Source organism: Saprolegnia diclina, assembly GCF_000281045.1.
Source record: "Saprolegnia diclina VS20 unplaced genomic scaffold supercont1.38, whole genome shotgun sequence".
NCBI lineage: Eukaryota > Oomycota > Saprolegniomycetes > Saprolegniales > Saprolegniaceae > Saprolegnia > Saprolegnia diclina.
Window position 1 is genome coordinate 78,314 of NW_008246105.1, and position 20,299 is coordinate 98,612.

General features: G+C 59.9%; 9 protein-coding genes across 9 annotated transcripts; 5 read left to right on the forward strand and 4 right to left on the reverse strand.

The window, feature by feature from the left end:
* Nucleotides 1-358: 358 nt before the first annotated feature.
* Nucleotides 359-2,523, forward strand: SDRG_10867 (hypothetical protein; the record flags this gene model as incomplete). The annotated part of the gene is made up of 1 exon (XM_008616881.1): nucleotides 359-2,523. The coding sequence occupies one exon, from the start codon at nucleotides 359-361 to the stop codon at nucleotides 2,435-2,437; it is 2,079 nt and encodes a 692-aa protein (XP_008615103.1). The 3' UTR covers nucleotides 2,438-2,523.
* Nucleotides 2,524-3,050: 527 nt separating this feature from the next.
* Nucleotides 3,051-3,402, reverse strand: SDRG_10868 (hypothetical protein; the record flags this gene model as incomplete). Its single annotated transcript, XM_008616882.1, has 3 exons — nucleotides 3,051-3,126; nucleotides 3,187-3,329; nucleotides 3,376-3,402. The coding sequence occupies 3 exons, from the start codon at nucleotides 3,400-3,402 to the stop codon at nucleotides 3,051-3,053; spliced, it is 246 nt and encodes an 81-aa protein (XP_008615104.1).
* A 728-nt stretch (nucleotides 3,403-4,130) lies between these two features.
* Nucleotides 4,131-6,501, forward strand: SDRG_10869 (hypothetical protein). The gene is made up of 2 exons (XM_008616883.1): nucleotides 4,131-5,916; nucleotides 5,967-6,501. Exons 1-2 carry the CDS (start codon nucleotides 4,240-4,242, stop codon nucleotides 6,267-6,269), a joined length of 1,980 nt encoding a protein of 659 aa, XP_008615105.1. The 5' UTR covers nucleotides 4,131-4,239; the 3' UTR covers nucleotides 6,270-6,501.
* A 235-nt stretch (nucleotides 6,502-6,736) lies between these two features.
* Nucleotides 6,737-8,636, forward strand: SDRG_10870 (hypothetical protein). Its single transcript, XM_008616884.1, has 8 exons — nucleotides 6,737-7,470; nucleotides 7,511-7,593; nucleotides 7,639-7,742; nucleotides 7,787-7,937; nucleotides 7,987-8,037; nucleotides 8,081-8,146; nucleotides 8,188-8,400; nucleotides 8,444-8,636. The coding sequence occupies exons 1-8, from the start codon at nucleotides 6,789-6,791 to the stop codon at nucleotides 8,513-8,515; spliced, it is 1,422 nt and encodes a 473-aa protein (XP_008615106.1). The 5' UTR covers nucleotides 6,737-6,788; the 3' UTR covers nucleotides 8,516-8,636.
* Nucleotides 8,637-8,687: 51 nt separating this feature from the next.
* SDRG_10871 (hypothetical protein) lies at nucleotides 8,688-14,032 on the forward strand. Its single transcript, XM_008616885.1, has 6 exons — nucleotides 8,688-9,110; nucleotides 9,160-9,833; nucleotides 9,884-10,907; nucleotides 10,953-12,992; nucleotides 13,038-13,304; nucleotides 13,349-14,032. The coding sequence occupies exons 1-6, from the start codon at nucleotides 8,735-8,737 to the stop codon at nucleotides 13,999-14,001; spliced, it is 5,034 nt and encodes a 1,677-aa protein (XP_008615107.1). The 5' UTR covers nucleotides 8,688-8,734; the 3' UTR covers nucleotides 14,002-14,032.
* Nucleotides 14,022-16,136, reverse strand: SDRG_10872 (hypothetical protein). Its single transcript, XM_008616886.1, has 7 exons — nucleotides 15,702-16,136; nucleotides 15,524-15,656; nucleotides 15,425-15,478; nucleotides 14,702-15,376; nucleotides 14,329-14,649; nucleotides 14,133-14,285; nucleotides 14,022-14,087 (listed from the first exon to the last, which is right to left on the reverse strand). Exons 1-7 carry the CDS (start codon nucleotides 16,124-16,126, stop codon nucleotides 14,046-14,048), a joined length of 1,803 nt encoding a protein of 600 aa, XP_008615108.1. The 5' UTR covers nucleotides 16,127-16,136; the 3' UTR covers nucleotides 14,022-14,045.
* A 122-nt stretch (nucleotides 16,137-16,258) lies between these two features.
* On the reverse strand, nucleotides 16,259-17,708 carry SDRG_10873 (hypothetical protein). The gene is made up of 6 exons (XM_008616887.1): nucleotides 17,570-17,708; nucleotides 17,413-17,494; nucleotides 17,172-17,366; nucleotides 16,953-17,124; nucleotides 16,634-16,901; nucleotides 16,259-16,588 (listed from the first exon to the last, which is right to left on the reverse strand). Exons 1-6 carry the CDS (start codon nucleotides 17,582-17,584, stop codon nucleotides 16,382-16,384), a joined length of 939 nt encoding a protein of 312 aa, XP_008615109.1. The 5' UTR covers nucleotides 17,585-17,708; the 3' UTR covers nucleotides 16,259-16,381.
* A 22-nt stretch (nucleotides 17,709-17,730) lies between these two features.
* SDRG_10874 (hypothetical protein) lies at nucleotides 17,731-18,962 on the forward strand (the record flags this gene model as incomplete). The annotated part of the gene is made up of 2 exons (XM_008616888.1): nucleotides 17,731-18,054; nucleotides 18,099-18,962. The coding sequence occupies 2 exons, from the start codon at nucleotides 17,731-17,733 to the stop codon at nucleotides 18,960-18,962; spliced, it is 1,188 nt and encodes a 395-aa protein (XP_008615110.1).
* A 6-nt stretch (nucleotides 18,963-18,968) lies between these two features.
* SDRG_10875 (hypothetical protein) lies at nucleotides 18,969-20,042 on the reverse strand (the record flags this gene model as incomplete). The annotated part of the gene is made up of 1 exon (XM_008616889.1): nucleotides 18,969-20,042. One exon carries the CDS (start codon nucleotides 20,040-20,042, stop codon nucleotides 18,969-18,971), a length of 1,074 nt encoding a protein of 357 aa, XP_008615111.1.
* Between the last annotated feature and the right edge of the window lie 257 nt (nucleotides 20,043-20,299).

Here is a 20,299-nt window from a genome sequence, read left to right on the forward strand (position 1 = left end):
TGCAAGCGTACCACGAAGTCCCACTTTCGCCTTCTTGAATATCCCGTGATAGCTTGAAGAGCGCACTTGTCGCCAGCCCTTTCGTTGCGAAGTTGGCGCCACCGATTTTGCCAGGAGCCAATCAGGAACGTCCAACGCGGTGATTGGCCACGTCTTGGCCAACCAACGCGCGAAATCACGTGTCAAGATACCAAGACCAGTTGAAGCGCGAGGCCAACGAACGGTGCCAATCGAGGTCCATTTGAAAGCAACGACAACTCTGCTGTGATGCGCTCACGAAGTCGGCGAGTCTTCTGCGCATACCAAAGACGAAGCATTTCACACCACAATTCATTTTGCTTTCTCGACGCCAAGCACCATGGGCCACACATCGACCTATGAGGCGATGGCGACTCCGCCACTGCACGCGCCACTGGACGCTGAAGTCAAGTCGGTGCCGCGCAAGCTTGCTCTCGCCGCGCACTGGGTCGCGGGACTGCTCGTGCTCTACGCTATCTTTGGTACCACGGTCATCTACAGTCAAACGTCGATCGACATTATGAACAACTTTCTCTGTCCGCTCTTTGGCGTCGACCCGTACAAGTGGCCGAGCGGCCACTACGAGATGGTGGACGCCGGGTACTTCTTATTTGCGTCCATCTTGCCGATATTTGTGGCCTTCTTGCTCGTGCGCCTCGTGTCCCACGGCGCGACGTTTCCGATTTTCCGTGTGTCGTATGCGCTGCAGCGCAAGCCACGTTTCCTCAACTCGCTCGTGACCTACGGCGAGGCGCTCTTCCTTCTCGTTGTCGTTGGCGGCAACATCCTCTTCTTCTACTTCTCCTACACGATCCGTGTCGAGCCCACGAGCACGAACGAGCGACGGCTCGAGGCGGCGGCCGCTGCCTTTGGCTTTTTGACGGCGTACAACATGGCGTTTCTTGCGCTGCCGGCGTCGCGCCACTGCTTTTGGATGGAGTGGCTCGGTATTCCATACGCCCACGGCATCAAGTACCATCGCTGGCTCGGGATTTTGTCGATTTTGGCGCTCGTCTTGCACACAATCGTCTACGTCGTGTCGTATGCGCGCAAGCACGAGCTCATGAAGATGCTACCGTGCTTTGATTGCGACATTGGTGACGAAGGCTACGAGAACTGGATGATCTCGTTCGGATGGCTCTCGGGCTTTGCCATGTTCATCATGGGCATGACGTCGATCTCGTATGTGCGCCGACGCTACTACAACGTCTTTTACGTCACGCACTTTCTCTTTATTCCGGCCACGATCTTTGCCGCCATGCATTGGTCGGGCGTCCTCCTCTTTTGCTTTGTCTCGATGGTGCTCTACATTGGCAACCGCATGATGTCGTCGGCCACGATCTCGGCGCCCGTCGTCGTCCGCAAGGCCATCTCGTACCCGCACCAGGTCACCGAACTCATCGTCGAGATTGCGACGCACTACCAGGCCGGCGACGTCGTCTACCTCAAGGTCCCGGCCGTCTCCAAGACGCAGTGGCACCCGTTCAGTGTCGCGTCGACGCCGCTGCACACGCCTGGCACGATGACGATTTACCTCAAGAACCTCGGGCGCTGGTCGAGCCAAGTGTTCGAGTACGTCCGTCAGTGCAACGCTGCCCGTATCGACCCTATCATCTACATGGATGGCGGCTACGTCTCGCCCGCACTCGTTCCAGCGTCGTTTGAGAAGGTGGTCTTCATCGGCGGCGGCATCGGCGTCACCCCGCTCATGGCCCAGATCATGCACGTCTTGTACACGGCGCCGTCGCAGGAAGTCCATTTGGTCTGGCACGTCCGCGACCTCCGCATGATGACGCAGTTCCAGCAGTGGTTCCACGAAGCGACGGGTCTCTCGTCCAACTTGCGCCTCCACCTCTTTGTGACCAAGTCGTCGCCGCCTGATGACGAGACCGCCGCTTCCTCGACCGCGTTTGACCTCAAGGCGTCCGACATTCCGCCGCGGCCGTACGCCAACGTGTCGATGCTCCGCCAGACGCTGCTTTTTGTCAGCGCCTTCCTCGGCGCTGGCATCCTCTTCGTCGTGGTCCACTATGGCAACAAGATTTCGACCATCAACGCAGCGTACTGGCCGATTCAGAGCTTCATGGAGTTTGTGGCGATCGTCGTTGGGTCGTATTGGGCCTACGTCGTCGTCTTGATCAAGCCGTATACGCCCACACCGGTCGCCAAATCACCTGTCGACGAGATGCCCAAGGAGCCGACCATGTCGGACGAGGCGTTCGTCGAGCGCTATAGCGTCCAGCGAGGTCGCATGGACTGGTCCGTCTTCTTTGCGAATCTTGTGAACGACACGGCAGCGACTGCGCCGACACCGGCGATCGGTGTCTATATCTCTGGCCCCAAGACGCTCTCGCGCGCGATCGATGCCCAAGCGCACTCGGCGCAATTTGCGGTGCACCATGAAGAGTTTGAGATGTAGTCGGCGTTCGCCACCGCGCTTTGTTTCTACAGTACATGCATAGTATAAATTTGCCTTTGATAAAACCGGAATCATTCCATGGACAATTTGATTCCAACTGTGCACAGTACTCCACAACAGTCGGACATAGTACCCACTAGAGTCAGTAGTCGCTTGTACGAACTTGCTGGAACCCGTAATAAGCGCAGACACAACACGGGTCAATGTTCACGGCTTTATATATGGTGGCACTGATGTTTGCTTGGGTGGAGCCCCGATTTCTCCAATCACTATCGTTATACTCCACTTGCATTTGAACGAAAACACTTCAATCGAGATATCATCGTGTCGAACCTTCAACTACCTGCGATATCATTCATAGCTTGGTTGGGACTTGAAGAACGTCAAGTCCCAACCAAGTTATGAAGGATATCGCAGGAATGAAATATATATATATGAACGTGTTTCGCGTTATCTTCATGAATGAAATGGTCAAATAAAAGGTCAACGCATCGGTGATTGCTGGCACCAAGGGCTTAAATACCAAGGGCTCAAATATGTTCATGCTGCCACCCGCACTGGATTCATCATTTCTCATGACAAGGCGATCTTGTTTTGAACGACGAAAATCGCTTTAGTCCGGCACGACGGCTGGAATCGCAAAGTTGTTGTCGCAGTGGGGGCACACCGTGTCGTCCAGCGTAAAATTACTACAAAATTGTGGCATCATTCGGGCCGATATAATTTGAGACTATCGGGCGTTGTCGTACGAGAGGATTTTTCGAAAGCATTTCTTGCACTGCTTGCAAGCAAACGCCATCTCGGGCGCGGCGAGGATCGGATGGTCCGAGACCTCAAAATGGCACTCGGTGCAGTCAAACCACCGCTTGCAGCACGGGGCGCGGAATGCCACCTACGGCAACCTCTTCACTAATCCACGCGACGACGACGACGACCACCTGGACGTTCAAGATGTGTTTGCACATGCGCGCCCGAGCTAAATTTAGTCGTGTAATCGAAAAAGAGATGCAATGTCGTCCAATATCGCATTTAGTTAGTCGATACGATATTGTAGTTAGTCGATACGATATTGTAGTTAGTCGATAAGATCGAGTAGTTAGTTGCTACTCACAGATCCGTTAGTCGAAAATGCGAGTTAGTTAGTTGACATATCTAGTTAGTTGGTCGATATGGCCAATGACGAAGCGCGCGTGTGACGCACAATGTCTTCGGCGCCGTTCGACGCCTCACTAAAACGCGTTTATACCCAATACGCGCCTCGTGGATACCGCGCCAAAATTCGGAATGCTCGGGTGTTGCCTAATAAAAGGCGGCGTGTGACGAGGTTGGGCGATCGTCGTCGAGTATGAACAGGCGTTGGGGACAAGGAAAAGGAGCGCGGCTCCGTGAGTTGGCTCCGTTCTCACCTGCAGAATGCGGCGTTAAACCTCGAGACACGCGTGACAGCGCACCCGGTTGCCGTCGCCGCACGCATGCGAAACGCAGGTACAATGCGGTAAACCCCCTCTTTCGTGCCTACTTGCATCCGCCGCGTGCCCCGTGTTGGCATTGCAGAACCCATCGAGCACTATGAGGTGGTATGTTTAACGCGTTTAAACGTCGTGGATCTTTTCTTGCGTCGGCATAAAAAAGAGGCCACAAATGAATGGTGCCGGCCCAATTAAAATTCGCGGCAGTCGCCCAATGGCCAATCCGCGTGCACGTGGCTTTTGACGCAATTGTCAAAAGGTGTCGAAAGGTGTCGGAACGACGGCCGTCGTGACATCTGCTGTGTAATAGAAAAGTCCTTTGTCGGCTCAAAGATGGAAAGGCCTCAGTCGAGCCCATCGTCGTCGTCGGCGTCGCCGGGCGCGCCGACGCTCGCCCGCGTCTCGTCGTCGGAGCGACCGCCCGTCCCCATCATCTCGCTGCCACCGCCCATCGTGACGCCGTCTGTCGTCTACGGCAGCAACGGGTCGGCCGCGATCCCGCAGCACATTGTCCCGAGCCTGCCCGGCCTCGCGCGGCCGCCAGGCTCCAAGAAGAAGCCCAAGCTGCTCGTGCTGGGCATGGGCTTCACCGGTCTTCGCGTCGCGATGGCTTTTCGCGAAAAGCTCGGCTTCTCGGTCTGCGGTACCGTGCGCAGCGCGCAAACCAAGCTCGAGCTCATCGACCGTGGGATGAAGCAGATCTACTTCCTCGAAGATGGCACGCTCGAAATCGACACGTTCCGGCTCCTCGAAGACGTCACGCATGTGCTCATGTGCATTCCGCCGCAGCCGCCGACAAGCGACGACGACAAGGACAAGGTGCTCGCGACGCTCGACAAGGAGCTCAAGAAGCTATCGACGTTGCAATGGGTCGGGTACCTCTCGTCGACGTCCGTGTACGGCGACAGCCACGGCCACGTGCTCGACGAAACCGCGCCGCTGCGGTCGTCGACCAAGCGCGGCCAGCAGCGCGCCCGCGTCGAGGCCGAGTGGCTTGCGTCGGGGCTGCCGATCCACATCTTTCGCTGCGCGGGCATCTACGGCCCGGGCCGCGGTACGATCGCGCAGGTCCGCGCCGGCCGCGCCAAGCGCATTCACATGCCGGGCAAGGTCTTCAACCGCATCCATATCGACGACGTGGTCAACGTGCTCATGCAGTCGATCGCAAACCCGTCGCCCATGAGCGTCTACAATGTGTGCGACGACGAGCCATCGAGCAGCAACGACGCGGTCACATTTGCATGCGACCTCCTCGGGGTCGACGTGCCGCCACTGCAGTCGTGGGACGATGCCAAGGGCAGCATGAGCGACATGGCCAAGTCGTTTTATGTCGAGAACCGGCTGCTCTCGAACGCCAAGATCAAGACGGAGCTCGGCGTCCAGCTGCTGTACCCGACGTACCGCGACGGCTTTGTCGCACAAGCCGACGAAGAGCAGCGCACGCCGTCGATGCGCGCGTCCAAGTCGCACATTTGCTTTGTCGTCAACAAGGGCTCGACGCAGCCCGAGTCTGTCTTGGCGCTCCGGGACATGTGTCGCAACCTCTCGGTGCGCTTCAACGGCTGCGTGCGCTTTGTCCCATCGAGCTGCATTTTATCCGACACGATTCCGCTCGCCGACCTCGACGACGTGCCGGCGGTGCTGCTCCAAGATGCGGTCGCGGGCGTCGTCGCCGACCACAGTACAACGGCCGCCAAGTTTGTTGTGCTGCCCGTCTTTATCGGCAACAGCGACGCGCTCACCGACTTTATCCCGTCGGTTCTGAGCGCGTTCACGTGCCAGCATCGGTTCACGATTGCGCGCTGCCTCGTCGACATCTCCAAGCCGTCCGAGAACGGCATCGCCAAGATCTTGGCGTCCAAGGTGCGCGGAGCGATCGCCGACCACCATGGCGAGTTTGAAAAGAAGGACATTCGCGTCATCGTCGTCGACCGCGGCACGACCAACCACGAGGTGCACTTGTCACGCAATCTCATTGGGTCCCAGCTCACAAAGCTCTTGGGCGGCGCGGTGCGTTCTCGTATCAATGTATCAAGGTGTTTATCATTTTACGGGACTAGGTGGAGAAGGTGCACACGGCCAGCATGGAACGCGTGGACGACCCGGCGTACGACTTTAACGAGCCGCTCCTCGCGCATGCGTTCGAGACATATAAGATCTCGTCGGGCCTAGTCGTGCTTGCGTTGCTCTTCCTGACGTCGGGCCGCCATGCGGTGCCGGGCGGCGACATTGAACACGTTTTGGCGACAACAAAAGCGGCGCACCCCAACCTCGAGGTCGCGGTCACGGCGCCCATCGGGTCGCACCCGATTCTGACCAACATGCTCATGGACCGGTATTTCGAGTCGGTGAAGGAGTGGTAGCGCGTTCGGGCGTCTTTGATGGAAGAAGACGAAGAAGCCGCCACTGCTAGAAACAAAAAGGGGTGACCCGTGTGCCATAGTGATCGCGGCCCGAGCTCGCCGTCATTGGGAAGCGCGATGCCTCGGGCCCACAGAGAGATGAAGAAGCGCGGGCAGGACGTAGGAATAATTAGCCACTTGCGCCCGCCAAAAGCACCTAAAAAATAGAACTGATAGTACACTGCGCCCGTCTTGTCTGCTCACAACGTCGCGTCCACGACCTTGGCCTCCGAGCTGCAGCCTGGGCGAGCGACGAGCCTCGCTGTGGAAGCTTGCAATGGTGCCACGCATGCCGCGTCTGGTACGCGCGCACTGGGCAGTTGTTTCGTATTGTTTTTATATTATGATTCGGTATATTGTATCTGCAAAAATGTTTTTATTATGTCGAGCGACCAAGTGCGCGCGTGCCAGATTCACAATCATTCCCTCGGTTTAAGCACTTCTGGTCGTTTTGGATCTGGTCACTTTGCACTTCGAACGATGTGGCGATCGGCGCTCTTCCTCGGGCGACAGCATGGCCTCATGGCCCTTGGCTCGTCCACCTTATTTGCCTCCATGGCGTATGCAGAGGCGACGCCGGATGAGTATGCGCCGACGGCGCAGGAGAAGATCGTTGGGCGCTACGAAAACCGGCTGCGCCGCTTCAGCACGCCCGAGCGCGTCTTCGAGTACTTTGCGAGCGTGAAGCTCGAGAAGCAGTCGTACATGACGCCGGCCGACTTTTCGCGCGCGCTGACGCCCTACTCGTTCCGGCGCGGCGTCGAGCTCCGGTCCAAGAACACGACGTTCAATCCGGCGGCCGCGCTCGCGACGCCCAAGAAGCCCGAGGTCGTGGCCTACAAGCAGCTCCTTACGCAGCTCATGGCGCTTGGCGACAAGATGGACGCGGCCAAACTCGCGAAACGCCCCGTGGCGGATGGCGACGTGAAGGAGATGGAGCTCCTGCTCACGATGCTCGGCACGACGTACGCCAAGATGGATCTGCAGACGCACCTGCTCGTGCTCCGCGACTTGAACGTCACGAAGCGCGAGTTTGACACGTTTCTGACGACGCACGGCGGCCCCGTGAGCCGCAACCACGCCTTCTTCGACCTCGTCGACGCCGACGGCGACGGGCTCATCTCGTACCCCGAGTACATGTTCTTCACGACGCTCCTCAGCAGTACGCGTTCCATGGCTTGCGGTGGCTCATGGTCTGCTAGTCCCCGAACGGCAATTTGAGCTGGCGTTCAAGATGTTTGACGACGATGGCAACGGCGAGATTGACCACCGCGAGTTCAAGCAGGTTCTTCTCCATCTCTATCTCCACATATGAGTCATCTTTGTGTAGATCATGGAGCTCATGCGCCGCCGGACGCCCGCGGGGCGCCAGGACCGCACGCTCGATGAGAACTCGACGCCTGTCTTTAAGAACCTCTTTGGCGAGTTTGCCATGTCCGTCACGCGTCGTACAAACTAGATCTGATGGTACGATGTAGGGAGACGCTGACGTATGCCAAGTTCAAGGCCTTTCGCCAGAGCCTCAAGGACGAGGTCATGCATTTGCATTTCGAGCACTACGACGTGGACGGGAGCAACGAACTCTCGCCGCGCGAGTTTGGAATGTTCCTCATCTCGCACGTCGACCAGGTAAATTTCATTTTTCGAGATGACAATGTTGAATATTGTCGTATGTCAGATGCAGCTCGACCAGTGGGTCGCCAAGGTCGATGCGCTGCATCAAATGGAGGTCCGTGGGCTTGCCCAACGACATCTCAGATCGTATATTTTAGGGCAGCATCTCGGAGCAAGAGTTCATGACCTTTTACCTCTTCCTCGACAACCTCGACGCGATGAAGGTGCGCAGCGATACAAAAGTACATGTGGCAACGTATGGTAGGTGGCGATGGAGCTCATCCACGAGACCAACGGACTCAACAAGGAGCAGTTTCTGCGGGCGACGCGGGCCGCGTGCGGCCGGGGCACCCCGCTCGTGTCGACGCACCAAGTCGACATCCTCTTTGCCCTCTTTGACGCCGACGGAGACGGCGCCGTCTCGCCGGCCGAATTCCTCGATGTGATGGAGACGCGCCGGAGCGCCGGCCTCCGCGAGGTACCCTTGTGTTCCTATGCCTTGGCTAAGGTTTTATGTGTAGCGGCGTGACATTGGTGCTGTCGACTTTGTGCAGCGCTTGCTCGCGTGCGCGCAAGAGTCCATGGCGGCCTAAGCCAAGCAGTGGCCGACGTAGCGTTGGGTTGTTGGCTATAAGACAACTTGTGTCGGAAAGACCATTGCAGCATTCCTATCACTGACTTATTCAGTGATTAAAATCAAGGGAATAAGAACCATTTTCTTATTTCCCTTGTTAAAATGCACAAGGTGTGCTAGAGAAGGACGCCACGCGATCTTGAAAGGTCGCCATTTGTATTGTGGGCAAACACGAAGTATGACGGCGACCACCGAGACGACCGCCGGCCGCAATCTCGAGGCCGTCGTCGTCGTCGTGCTACTGCTCACGGCGCTGTACTGGTCCCGCCGCTACGTCCTTGGGCGCGGTGCGGCGTGGGTCTTGGGCCTACTCACGGGCCAGCGCGTTCGGATCCAGCAGATTTCGCTGCAGCCGCTCACGCTCTGCGGTATCGAGGTGGCGACGACCGAGGGCGTCCACCTCCAGCTCTCTCGCCTCCAAGTGGATGTGCATCTGCGGGCCTTCTTGGCTTCGTTCGGGCAAGGCAAGCTCCTGCGCCTCTTCTTGGACGACCTCATCCTTTCAGTGACACCGCCTTCGCCCTCTTCGTCGCCGCCGGCCCGCACCAAGCGCCGTACGTGCAAGCATCCGTTGACCACGGTGTACCTCGATATATGATGTAGGAAGTGCAAAGTCGACGTCGGCGCTAATCGGGCTCTTGAAGTTTACCCACATCCACGTCAAATCGCTTGCGCTGCGTGGGATGGTGGAGGATGGAAATGACTGCCTCGGCGGCCTCGGCCTCATACGGGACCTCGACGTGCGCGTCGGCGACGCCACGAGCGCCACCACGTCCGTCGCTCTCGTCATCTCCCATGCAGAGCTCAGCGTCGTTGCCAAGCTGCTACAAACGCCGTCACTGGACGCGATCTCGGAGCGTCCATCACTGGTCGTTCAAGCCAGCCAGCTCCAATACACGATTGAGCTCGACTATGTACAGCTACTGCCACAGCGCATCGCGATGCAAGGCCCGCCCGCCACCGACGCGCGTACGACGGTCGTGCTGCACGCGGCCTTGCTCGCGTACTTGAGCGCCAGGACGCCGCCGCCCACGACGGCCCCACGCAGCGCACGACCTCCGATTTCGTTGGAGCTCGACAAGATCGCACTGCAGATGTCGTTCGTGCACGGCCCCGACGACGCCCCCACCGAGCTCAGCGTGCGCACGCACGTCGACGCCCTTCGCGTCACCAAGCAGATCGAGCCGTCCGGCGCCGAGCTGTCACTGGAAGCGACGGTTCGCAGTGGCTCTGTACGCCTTGGCGACGTCACCTGTCTGCACTGGACGGTCATGACGGTATGACCTTGCTGTTTGCTTGTCATATCGATCGGAATGCTCTTTGTTAGGCCCGAGTGCTGCACCGGTTGACTGACGAGAAGGAAACCATCGAGATGACAAGTGACGTGGGCGAGCTGTCGTTGCAGTGGTCGACGCGTCTGCGGATGCTCGCTGACGCGACCGAGAAGGCCTGTTGCCAGACCAAGTCGTCGTCCTCGCCTCGTCCCAAGATCCCCCTTGTCCTTGTCTTCACGCTGCGCTGCGGGCACTCGACCTTCGAGGCCGTCGATGCGGACAAAGCGCTCAAGGTGCAGCTCACGACAGTGCACGCGACTGTTGCGAAAACCGACGACCAGTCGCGCGTGCAGCTTGACGTCGACAACGGAGCGTGGCAACTGGTAGCTCAAAACGAGCTTGTGCACCTTGCGACCACGGCGCTCCATGCGGTGATCACGGACGTGGTCGCACCCAAGAAGAGCGTCGTCGTGGCCTTGACGCTGGCGGCGCTCGAGGCAACGCTGCTGGGACGACCTGTATTTCAGCTCACGCGGTTGCGCGTGGCGTCCACCGAAACTGGCGACGATGTTCTGCAGATCCAAGTTGGTCTCGAGTCGACGGCTGTGCACTGGGTCTATCCACTGCATGCAGCGCGCTTGGTGGCGGCCACCGACGCGGTCTCGCTTCTGCTCTGGGTCCAGACCATTGTGACGCCACCCAAATCCCCCACATCACACGCGCCGCCGAAGAAGCCGGTGGACCTCGTTCTTGAAAGCCACGAGGTGGGCGTGCACATGACCGAGGTGCCGCATATTGGGGCGTGCGCGATCCAAAGCACCGAGCTCCACGTCCACGTGATGGGCGGCAGTAGCACGCGAGTGCAAGTGCAGCAAGTTGTGCTGCGCCACGACACGACCTGTCTGATCGAGTGCGTCGACCTTCAGCTTGTCGACACCAAGCCGACGGCAGCCAGCGCTGCGAGCCACCTCCAAGTGGACCTCACGTCCGCGTCCGTGGTCCTTGGTGGCGAATGTCGCCTCCTGGCACTTCTTCTTCAACTCCAAGAACTCATGGCACCACCGCGGCGCGATACAGGTGCGCATTTGGGCACAAACCTTGTCTTCTGACGTCGGTGCGTAGGCCTGCCCCCGCCGCTCCAGCTCAACGTCAACGTCCGCACCGCCCTCGCCACAATTGTTGATGCGCATGAGACGCCTGTGTGCCGACTCGAGGCCAGTCAATGCCACGTCAAAGCCATGTTGACACCGTCGTCCAGCACCAGTGTCTCGGACAACCATGCAGCGCTGGTCCGCGACCTCGACACTGTGCTTTCATTTGACCTCTACCGGCCGCTCCTCACGCGCCTTGTTCTGATCGACCTCGAGATGGACACCGGCAGCATCGACGTTGCGTTGAACACTAGCGACAACAACTGCGTCGCACACCTCCAGCTGCGGTCGCTGACGCTCGGCGGGCGGCTCCTGGACATGGCAGGTGCCTTTGCCAGTGTCGACGCGCGCGCTCCCGGTAAGCGCCTCGGGGTGTCGTTGCACATTGCGGGGCACGGGATTGCGCTCCATGCAAACCGCCCGGCAGCGGCTGCCATCGTCGCCTCGTACGTCAGCAATACACTGGCATACGCGTTGGACTCGGCCGTCTTGGAAGCGAAAGACGTCCATCGTGGCAACCCGCGGCTCAAGTATTTCGGCGAAGTTGACGTGTCGGCCACCGACGTCGCGCTGCACTACACGCTACGCGACGACATCACTTTGGCGCTCCGCGTGGCGCAGCTCCAAGCAGTCTGCGACAAGACGTACCGACTTGACGGGCACCTCACGCAGCTGAGTATCGGTCTCGTGACCGATGTCTTGCTACTGGCGCGCGTTAGCGTCGTCGCGCACTGCGTCCTCAACGACCACGATCCGCTCTGCGATATCTGGGCCATCTCGGTGGCGGCGAGTATGCGCGCGCTGCACGATACCGACTGCAATGGCCTCTTGCTCGAGTGGTCTTCGGTGCTTGCCGCGCTGCGCACGCTTGCAGCGAATCGCGAGTCCACGCCTCTCGCTCCCCCGCCAGCGGCGCCGCGTTTCCATCGCGTCGCTAGTCTGGCTCTTCAGGTCACGATAGCCCCGCTGCAGATCGCGTGGTGGGAAGACGCCGTCGCGAATGACGCGTTTTTCAGCCAAGCCGAGACGCTCGACGTGACGCTCGGCCTTGTCCAAGCCGCAAATGGCATCTGGACGCTGCCGACGTGTCGGGTCGCCGCCTCTAGTACGCGCGCCTATGCGCTCGTGACGCGGGATGCGAATGCTGGGCCGATTCCGTTTCTTCGGGGACCAACGACGTCGTTTTTTCTTGAAGCCACTGTGCTCGAGTACGCCAAGAGCGCGCTGCCGTACATTCCGATCCACCTCGACGAGTGCAAGCTTCTCTGGACCGTCGCGCTGCGCGACCATGTCTGCCGCGTCATCGACCTCGTTCACAGCGACATGCTCGGGCTTGAGACTGAGAAAAGCCCGTCAGCCCCGATGACACCTGCTGTCGTACTGCCTGAGCCCGTGACGCCGCTCTCGTTGTTGGAGCTCCTCGAGCAAGGCAAGCTCGGATCGCGTGTCTCGGATGCTGCGCCGGCCGCGACCAATGCCCACGAGACGCGCGACCTGGTCAAATTGTATCAACTTGATATTGAGCGCGTGCAAATCAACTTGCTCGAGCCAGACACGAAGAGCAGCCTCGTGCTCGCGTCCCGGCTCATCCACCTCGAGTGGGGGTACGACGCGGCGGGCGTCCGCTCAATGGCCGATGTCCAGCTCAAGGACATGCGGTGCCTCGTCGCACCGTTGGACGTGGACATTGGCGCCGGCATTCTCTGGTACAAGGAGGCCGCGTCGTCCTTGCTGCGGCCGATCTTGACCGAGTGCTGCCTCCATGTGCAGTACGCGATGACGCTGCACAACCAAGCGACGCGCATTCGCGTGCACTTGCCGTCGATCGAGCTCACGGTCGACTCGCATCAGTTTTTCCAGTGCTTTAGCGTCGTCAAGCACGTGCTCTTGGCGCCGCCGCTGACCAACAAGACCGCGGCCGACGCGTCACCGCGACCCGCGCACAAAGGCGGCAAGCGCCTCCAGCAAGCGATCGCCGACGAGCTCCGACGTCGGGACCTCCGCTCGCCCAGTACAGTATCCACCAATTTGTAGCTAAAAACTCAATTGGCACTAGGTCCGAGCACGGCGCTCAAAAGCGTCACGTTTGAGATTGGGCTTGCGCAGTGCCGGCTTCGGACGAGCCCGGAGAACGGCAACATTGAGTTTGTCGGGCTCGAGCTCCGCCAAGCGCGCGGCAGCCACGTGTTTCACGACTCGCTCTCGACAAAGTTCAACCTGAGTCTTCAATGGCTCGAGATCCAAAACCTCCGGCCCGGCGCGTCGTCCATGGCCTTTGACGACCCGATGGCCGTCCTCACACCGCGCCTCGCGACAGCCCAAGGTCAGCCTCGCCGGTCGTATCTTCATCGTATATCTTTTCCGTAGACGGACAGCCGCTCTTGTCGCTGCGGGCCGAGAGTTTCCCGCTCGTCGCCAACGAGCTACCCCCGCTCCGCGTCTTTGAGGTGCTCGAAGTGAGCTTCTTTCCCGGTGTCGACTACGACTTTGCGATTCAACTCGCAGTCGACTTTTACGAGCTCATGTTCACCTTCTTCTTTGGCGCGAACCGCACCGAGTCGTTTGGAAAGAAGAGTAGTGGTCTTCGCCCCCCGGTGACGACGACCGCGTCATCGCTGCATCAGCCCGAGATCGACGACGACGGCGATGGCGACGATCTCGACGTCGAGAACGAAGACGTTGTCTTCTTCAACTATGTGCGCGTCGGCAACATTTGCCTGCACGTTGCGTGCTCGGGCTTTGTGGTCAACCTCTCGGGGTTAGGGTTGGACCTCCCCCCGTTCGTATGCCGGTCCAAGCTCTGTACGTGGAAGCGCTTATTGCGCAAGTTTGAAGTGCACTTGGCGTGGTGTGTCTCGAAAGAGAGCGCGTCGTCGGGTCTCCACCACGTCAAGAAGAAGCTGTTTGCGCGCACCAAGAAGCACGACAAGCAAGCTCTGGACGACGCCCGTAGGAGAATGTTCTTGGGACCGTACCATCCCGAACCAAGCTCGACCACCACCGAGCCGTCGACGTCGTAACGTCATAACAAAATCCAAAGTGGAAGCACAACAAGCACAGTTGTTTACTTGTGCAGGAACGCCGACTTGTCCAGCTGCGCAAACATCTATACGGCGTTGGTCAATTAGGTCCAATCGATGCAAGACGGTACCTCGTCGGTGGCAAACGCCAGCTCGAGCACGGGGAGGGACCCCGACAGCACCTTTTGGCGGCATACCTTGTGCGCCTCGAGACCAAACACAACGGTGCGCGCTTGCGACTTGTACTCCTCGGTCGTATCGCTGAACCGATCGTAGAGCGCGAGCTAGCGCCATGGTTTGAGGAGATACGATCACCAAAGTCGATACCTCGATCTCTGTACACAGCGAGGGCTTTGGCAGCACGCGCTGCAGGAGCTGGCGCACAACACTGCGGTGTGGGCACTCGGGTTTGGCAGGCGTCGGTGGCGTCGTCTCGGCCGGCGTCTCGGCAAGCTCGACTGTTGCTGGTGACGCGTCGGCGTCTACAGGCGTCGGCTCGACAGGCACTGCGTCGACGACCACCTCTGTTGGTGGCGGCGTGGCGTCGACCGTGCCGTCGGCGGGTGAGTTGCCCGCGGCAGGCGGCTCGACTGCCGGTTCAGCCTCGGGCGACGACGACTTGGGCTTTTCCTTCGTCTGGACACCGGCCTTTGCAAAAGATATAAGAAATGAGCGATGCGCGAGGTAGAAGCGAGCGTACGCGCTGCATCATGTGCTTGCGAAGGGCGCTGGCGGTCTTGGCCACGTTGGGGTTGACGCTGGCTCGGAGCGCGTTGACGGCTGCGGGAAGATTGGAGTCACGTAGCACGTCCAGCGTCATGGGCTTCTCGGACGCGATGAGCGTGCTCATGATCGCAATCGCTTTTTCGTTGGCGTCCGCAGAGTCTTCGCGCGCGCAGCGCTGGAGCTTCTTTGCGCATCGTTTTGCTTCTTCCAACTCGTCGTCGATCGGTTTGTCGTCGCCAGCTTTGGCCTTGTCCTTGGCTACAGCCTTCTTGGCCGCTGGCTTGTCCTTGGCTGCTGGCTTGTCCTTGGCTGCCGGTTTGTCCTTGGCTGGCTCGGTAGCTTTGGACCTCTTCTTTTCGGCGGCGACCACCGCCTTATCTGCCTTCTTCATCATTCGCTCGACATCCTTGCTCAGCTTGTCCTCCTTGCGCATGAGGGGCAGCTCGACGGCAGCAATAGCGTCTTTGGTCGCCCTCGCCCGCTTGATCTTGGGTGCGTCGGACTCGGACATGTCCACCGACGGCGCCGGTGTCTCTTCTTTCGCGCTGGTCGTTTTCGCTTTTTTGTTGGCAGGCGTCTTCGGGCTGACGTCCGGGTCCGTCGTCGTCCGGGGTCGTTTGGCCTTGGACGCCTTTGCCGTCGGCTTGTTCTAGCACACGATACGATAAGAAGACGATGCTGCGTGCGACGATGGTACCAGGTTTTCCTTGATCCACTGGATGCGACCTTCAACCGGCAAGATGACCTCGGCCTACACGCTTGTCATGAGGCGTTCGCCACAAGGGCAGCCGCGTACGTCGCCCAGTGTCACGGCTTCGACGAGGTTTTTGACGCGCTTGACGGTCTTCTTGGGCGGGTACCCGCGCGGATCGCGGTAGTCGTTGGTCGTGTCGTCCCAGGGCACAATGTCTGCGTATGAAATGGCCGTGCTACATGGCATGAGGCATCGATATGATAATGGTAGCCGCTCGTACCTGTTGTGGGCCTCGTAAAAGTAGACCCAGTAGCTCGTCTCGATGCGGGGCAGGAACCGCTTCATCGAGTCGGCGTCCAGAATCGCCGGGTCGCAAATATGGCCCGGCCAGTACGGGAAGCCCCGCATGCGCGCCCAGACGACTTCGCCGTACCGTTTTGTGATATCGTCGCTGAGCAGCTTGCTCTTCTCGGCAAAGAGTGCAAACACGTCCTCTTCGTCGTCGTCGGTCGAGGACTCGGGCTCGGGGTTCTTGCGCGGGCGGCCTCGGCCGCGGGCTGCCTTCTTCTTTGCCGGCGTCACCTGCTTCTTGGGCGACGCCTCCGTTGCCGGCGGCTCCGAGTCCGAGACCTCGACGACGTCGGCAGCGGCGACGGCCACGTCCGCCGCTTCCATGGGATCTTCGGCTGCCTGTTGGGTTGCCATGGAAATTTGAGAATCCACGGCTGTGATTGGTGGTAATTGTCGGAATTGTTGACCTGTCAGACTCCATACCTGGCGACCGTCGCTTAAAATGCAACTGATTTTAATGCCCTTCAGACCAAGATGACATACAAATCAGAGGTAAAAATGAAATTAACGTCCTATAAAACATCCGCATTTTAAAAATGTCCACGGCGGGAACCTCTAGCATTTGATACAATATCTGCAGCAACCCAGAAAGGGCAGGCAGGCGCAAGGTCATAGTGGCGTCGTGAGGTGCAGAATACCCGCGAGCGACTGCACTGCATGTAGAAGATGGCTGACCTTGTCTTGCATTTCATGCAGCTGGCGGCCAAAGGTGGTCACGGAGCCTCGGACGTCGGTGCTCGTGGTGCGGACTTCCTCGCGCAAGAGGCGCACGTCGGTCGAGCACACGGACATGCCTTCGTCCAAAGCATTGCGCACCTAGAGCCAGCGTTAGCTTCGAGCAAAAGGTGCGTGACGCCGTACGCGGGACGCATTCTTGAGCAAACCATCGACAGCCGTGCGGCACGTGGCGTCCGTCGTCTGCAGCGCCTCCCGCAAGACGGCGATTTCGTGCTCGCAATGCGATCGGTCGAGTTCGCGCTGCCGCTCGAGCGAGCCAGAGAACGCGTTGAGCTTGGCCAAGCAGTCGGCGGACTGGGCCTTGCTCTGCGCCCGGAGCGTGCCGAGCTCTTTGGCGAGATTGGTTGTGTCGGCAGTCAGCGACTGGATGGCCGCCGAGTGGTCTGCATTCCTACAACATTGCGCTCGTTGCATCCTGATGGTGCTGCGAAAGCTGACGCACATGGAGTGGACAGCGGCGTGGACGACGGTCGAGTCCTCCTTGAGTCGCTGGAGCCACTCGCCCATTTGATCCAAGTTGGCTTGGAGCGCATGGAGCTTGCGGATACCGTCGCCTTCGCGGACCATGAGCCCATCGACATGCGCACTCAGGCGCTGTCGCTCGGCTTCGTTCTCTACGCCCCGCTGCCGTGCCCCTTCAAGAAGCACAGCAATGCATTACCGATGACGGCCACCGAGACCCGCGTCAATTGGGCTTGGATGCCCTCGACCTTCTTTTCTAATACGAGCTCAAGCTGGAGGCTCTTGGACTCGACGCGGTTGCACTGCTTCTCGAGCACGGCCAAGAGCCGGTCATGGGCGCGGAACCGGGCCGCAATCTTGTCCTGGTCGTGGGCTGCTGCCGCCTTGACTTCATCTACGACAGTCGGATGCAGTCGCAATAGGAGGCCAAACGCTCGCACCAAGCTCCAAGAGCACGACCTCGGAGAGCTTCTCGAACGCATGCTCGATGGCATCGATGCGCTTGTCGAGACGATGCCACGCCTGTTCAAGATCGCGTCAAAGGGCAATCTCGGAACCTCCCAGACTTGATGTTGTGTCGTGGGTTGTAGCACGTACACTTTCCCTTGCCATCCCTCGGCCGGCCGTCGTCGTCGCCGTCGCCCGCAGAGCCGAACTAGTTGCGCAGGTATGCGCGGGCACGCAGTCTTCTTCTGCTCTGTCTCGCTGAAGCTTCTCTTGTTCGAGAAAGGCCAACCGTTTTGCGTCACTTAGAGTTAATGGACCCCACCGAGCACGACACGTTGGCACTCCTCCGCCCGTTCGCCGCGTCCGCCGACGACGTTGTCGAGGTGCACGTGCCCGCGGGCCCGCTGGCCATCGTCATGGACCGTACCAACGACCAGAACGCTGTGATCGAGTCGTTTGCCAAGCTGCCGTCGGGCCTCGCCGGCGCCATCGAAATGCACGGCGGCATTCCACCCGGGTCGGTCCTCGTCGCGATCAACCAGAAGGATGTCTCGGGCCTCAACACAAAGCAAGTCAGCGACATCTTGCGCGAGCAGAAGGACAAGTCCAAGGTCCTCGGCTGGCGCGTCAACAAGGTGCGCATGGTGCAGTCCATAGCTTATCTCACCACGTCTTCTAGCCGCTTTCGCCCATCAAACCGCTCTCGCCACGCAAGCCGGTCGCTGCCCCGCCGACGCCCGTCTCGGTGGCGACGCCGCCGGTGGCGGACCGGCGCGCCTCGAACGGTACCGAGTTTGTCACGGAGAACATTGTCGTGCTCGTCCCGTCGGGCCCGCTCGGCCTCCTCCTCGACGGCCAACTCAAGCACCGCGCGGTCGTGCAAGGTTTCCAAAAGCTACCGGACGGGTCGCCCGGCGTGCTCGAGCTCCACGACAACATTCATCCTGGCGCAAGCCTCGTCGCGATCAACGGCGAAGACGTGAGCGCGTGGCCGCTCGATGCCGTCACGCGGCGCCTCGGCGAGCTCGCGTCGACCGAGCGCATTCTCGAGTTTGCGCTGCCGCGTCGCCGCGCCAACTCGCAGGACTTTGATCTGCGCCGCAAGGAAGAGTTTACGTTCCTCAAGAAGCACGACAAGACCAAGATTGCGCGCGGCGAGTGCTGGCTCGTGATCGACGCCAAGTGGATCGAGCGTTGGGTGCTGTACGCGGCCATGAACGGGCCGCCGCCCGGCCCGATCACGAACGAGACTCTGGTCATGGACGGGTGGCAGGAGCGTCTCAGCGGCGCGGTGGCCGGCGACCCGGATCGCCCGCGTGCGAATCTCAAGGTCGGCGTCGACTACCGCTGCGTGACGCCGCTTGTTTGGTGCTTCTTTGTCGCGCTGCACGGCACGAGCAAGCTCCCGCCCCTCGCGCGCTACAAGATGGACGTGTACGCCAACCCGATCTCGGCGCTCGAGGCCAACAAGATCCTCAAGCCCATGTCGCTCAAAGCCGAGACGACAGTCACCGAGATCAAGCAGCGGTGCCACATTGAGTAGAGTCGCCTACGTGGCAGCTTTCCATGTTAACGCAAATATCTGTGTCGCCCCCACCGTCGCAAGCGATTGCCAGCGCCACGCGGTCCAGCCGCACACGCCGTCGCAGTGGCCGCATGCGACGGCAGCGGTTCCTCTCTCGAGGGCTGCGAGGTGCGCCGAAATGTGCGCACTCCGGTGCGTGTGGGCGACGAAGATGGACGTGTGACCGAGCTGCACAAGCCCGCGTAGCGAGTCGAGCAGGCGCGGGTGGGCCGCCCAGCAGTAGAGAACGTCGGCGAGTACGACGAGATCACAACTTGGGAGCGATGCGCGGAGCGCAAGCAGTTGTTCGTTGTCGCCCCAGTCAAGCGCCACGGCGTGCACCTGCGCCGAGACGACCACTGCATTGCGAGATAGGGTCTCCTCGAGATGGCGGAGCGCCGACGTGCGCTCGGTGAGGACGACCGTCGACGTTGCCGGCAGCCACTTGGCGAGCGCGAGGCCAAGGAGCCCGGTGCCAGCGCCGAGTTCAAGCACTGTCGTCGGCGGCGACGTATACGAGAGCCACGCCTGCAGATAGGACGCGAGGCAAAGACCCGCGTCCCACTGCTGCGCGGCCATCGCGTCGCCGTACGTCTCGTGCAACACAAGATTCGCATCGTAGACGCGCCGCGCTACCGGAATGGTCCCGGGACGGAACGTGTCGCTGATGCAGATGTGCTTGGAGCTCAGCGGCAGCACGAGGATCGTCGGCGAGACGGCGCTCGCGCTCGTCAAAGCCTGCAGACCAGTGTACATGGGCGCACACGCATCGACGGACGAGACGGCATGTGCATGAATGCGAAACGCAGCGTCGAGCGACGGCAGTGGCAGGCGCACCACGCCGTGGCTTTGCGTCGCAGCCATGTTCAGGCGCACGGGCGGCGCGTCGCCAGCCGCGACGACAATCGACCACCCGGCGGTGCCCGCTGCCTGCGTGGCCGCCGCCAGCGAGACACCTTGGCCATGCTCGTCGACGACTTCGACGTGGATCGGCATGGACGCATCGCCTCTTGCCACGGCGACCGGCGGCGCAAACCGGAACCGAAGACGACAGAGCATGATCGGCGTCGTCGGTTGCCTGCGTTTGACGCGATTCAACACGCGTCTTTTGTGCGGTTTAACGCAACGACGAGGTTAAACTGCGCCTGACATGCGACTATGACGCGGTGCCACGTCATGACACACAACCCTAGCATCATGTCGCAAACAGCGCGTCGTCGCCAACACATCGGAGGCTCGCAGGTTTGCGCTATCTATCTATCTATCTATCTATCTATCTATCTATCTATCTATCTATCTATCTATCTATCTATCTA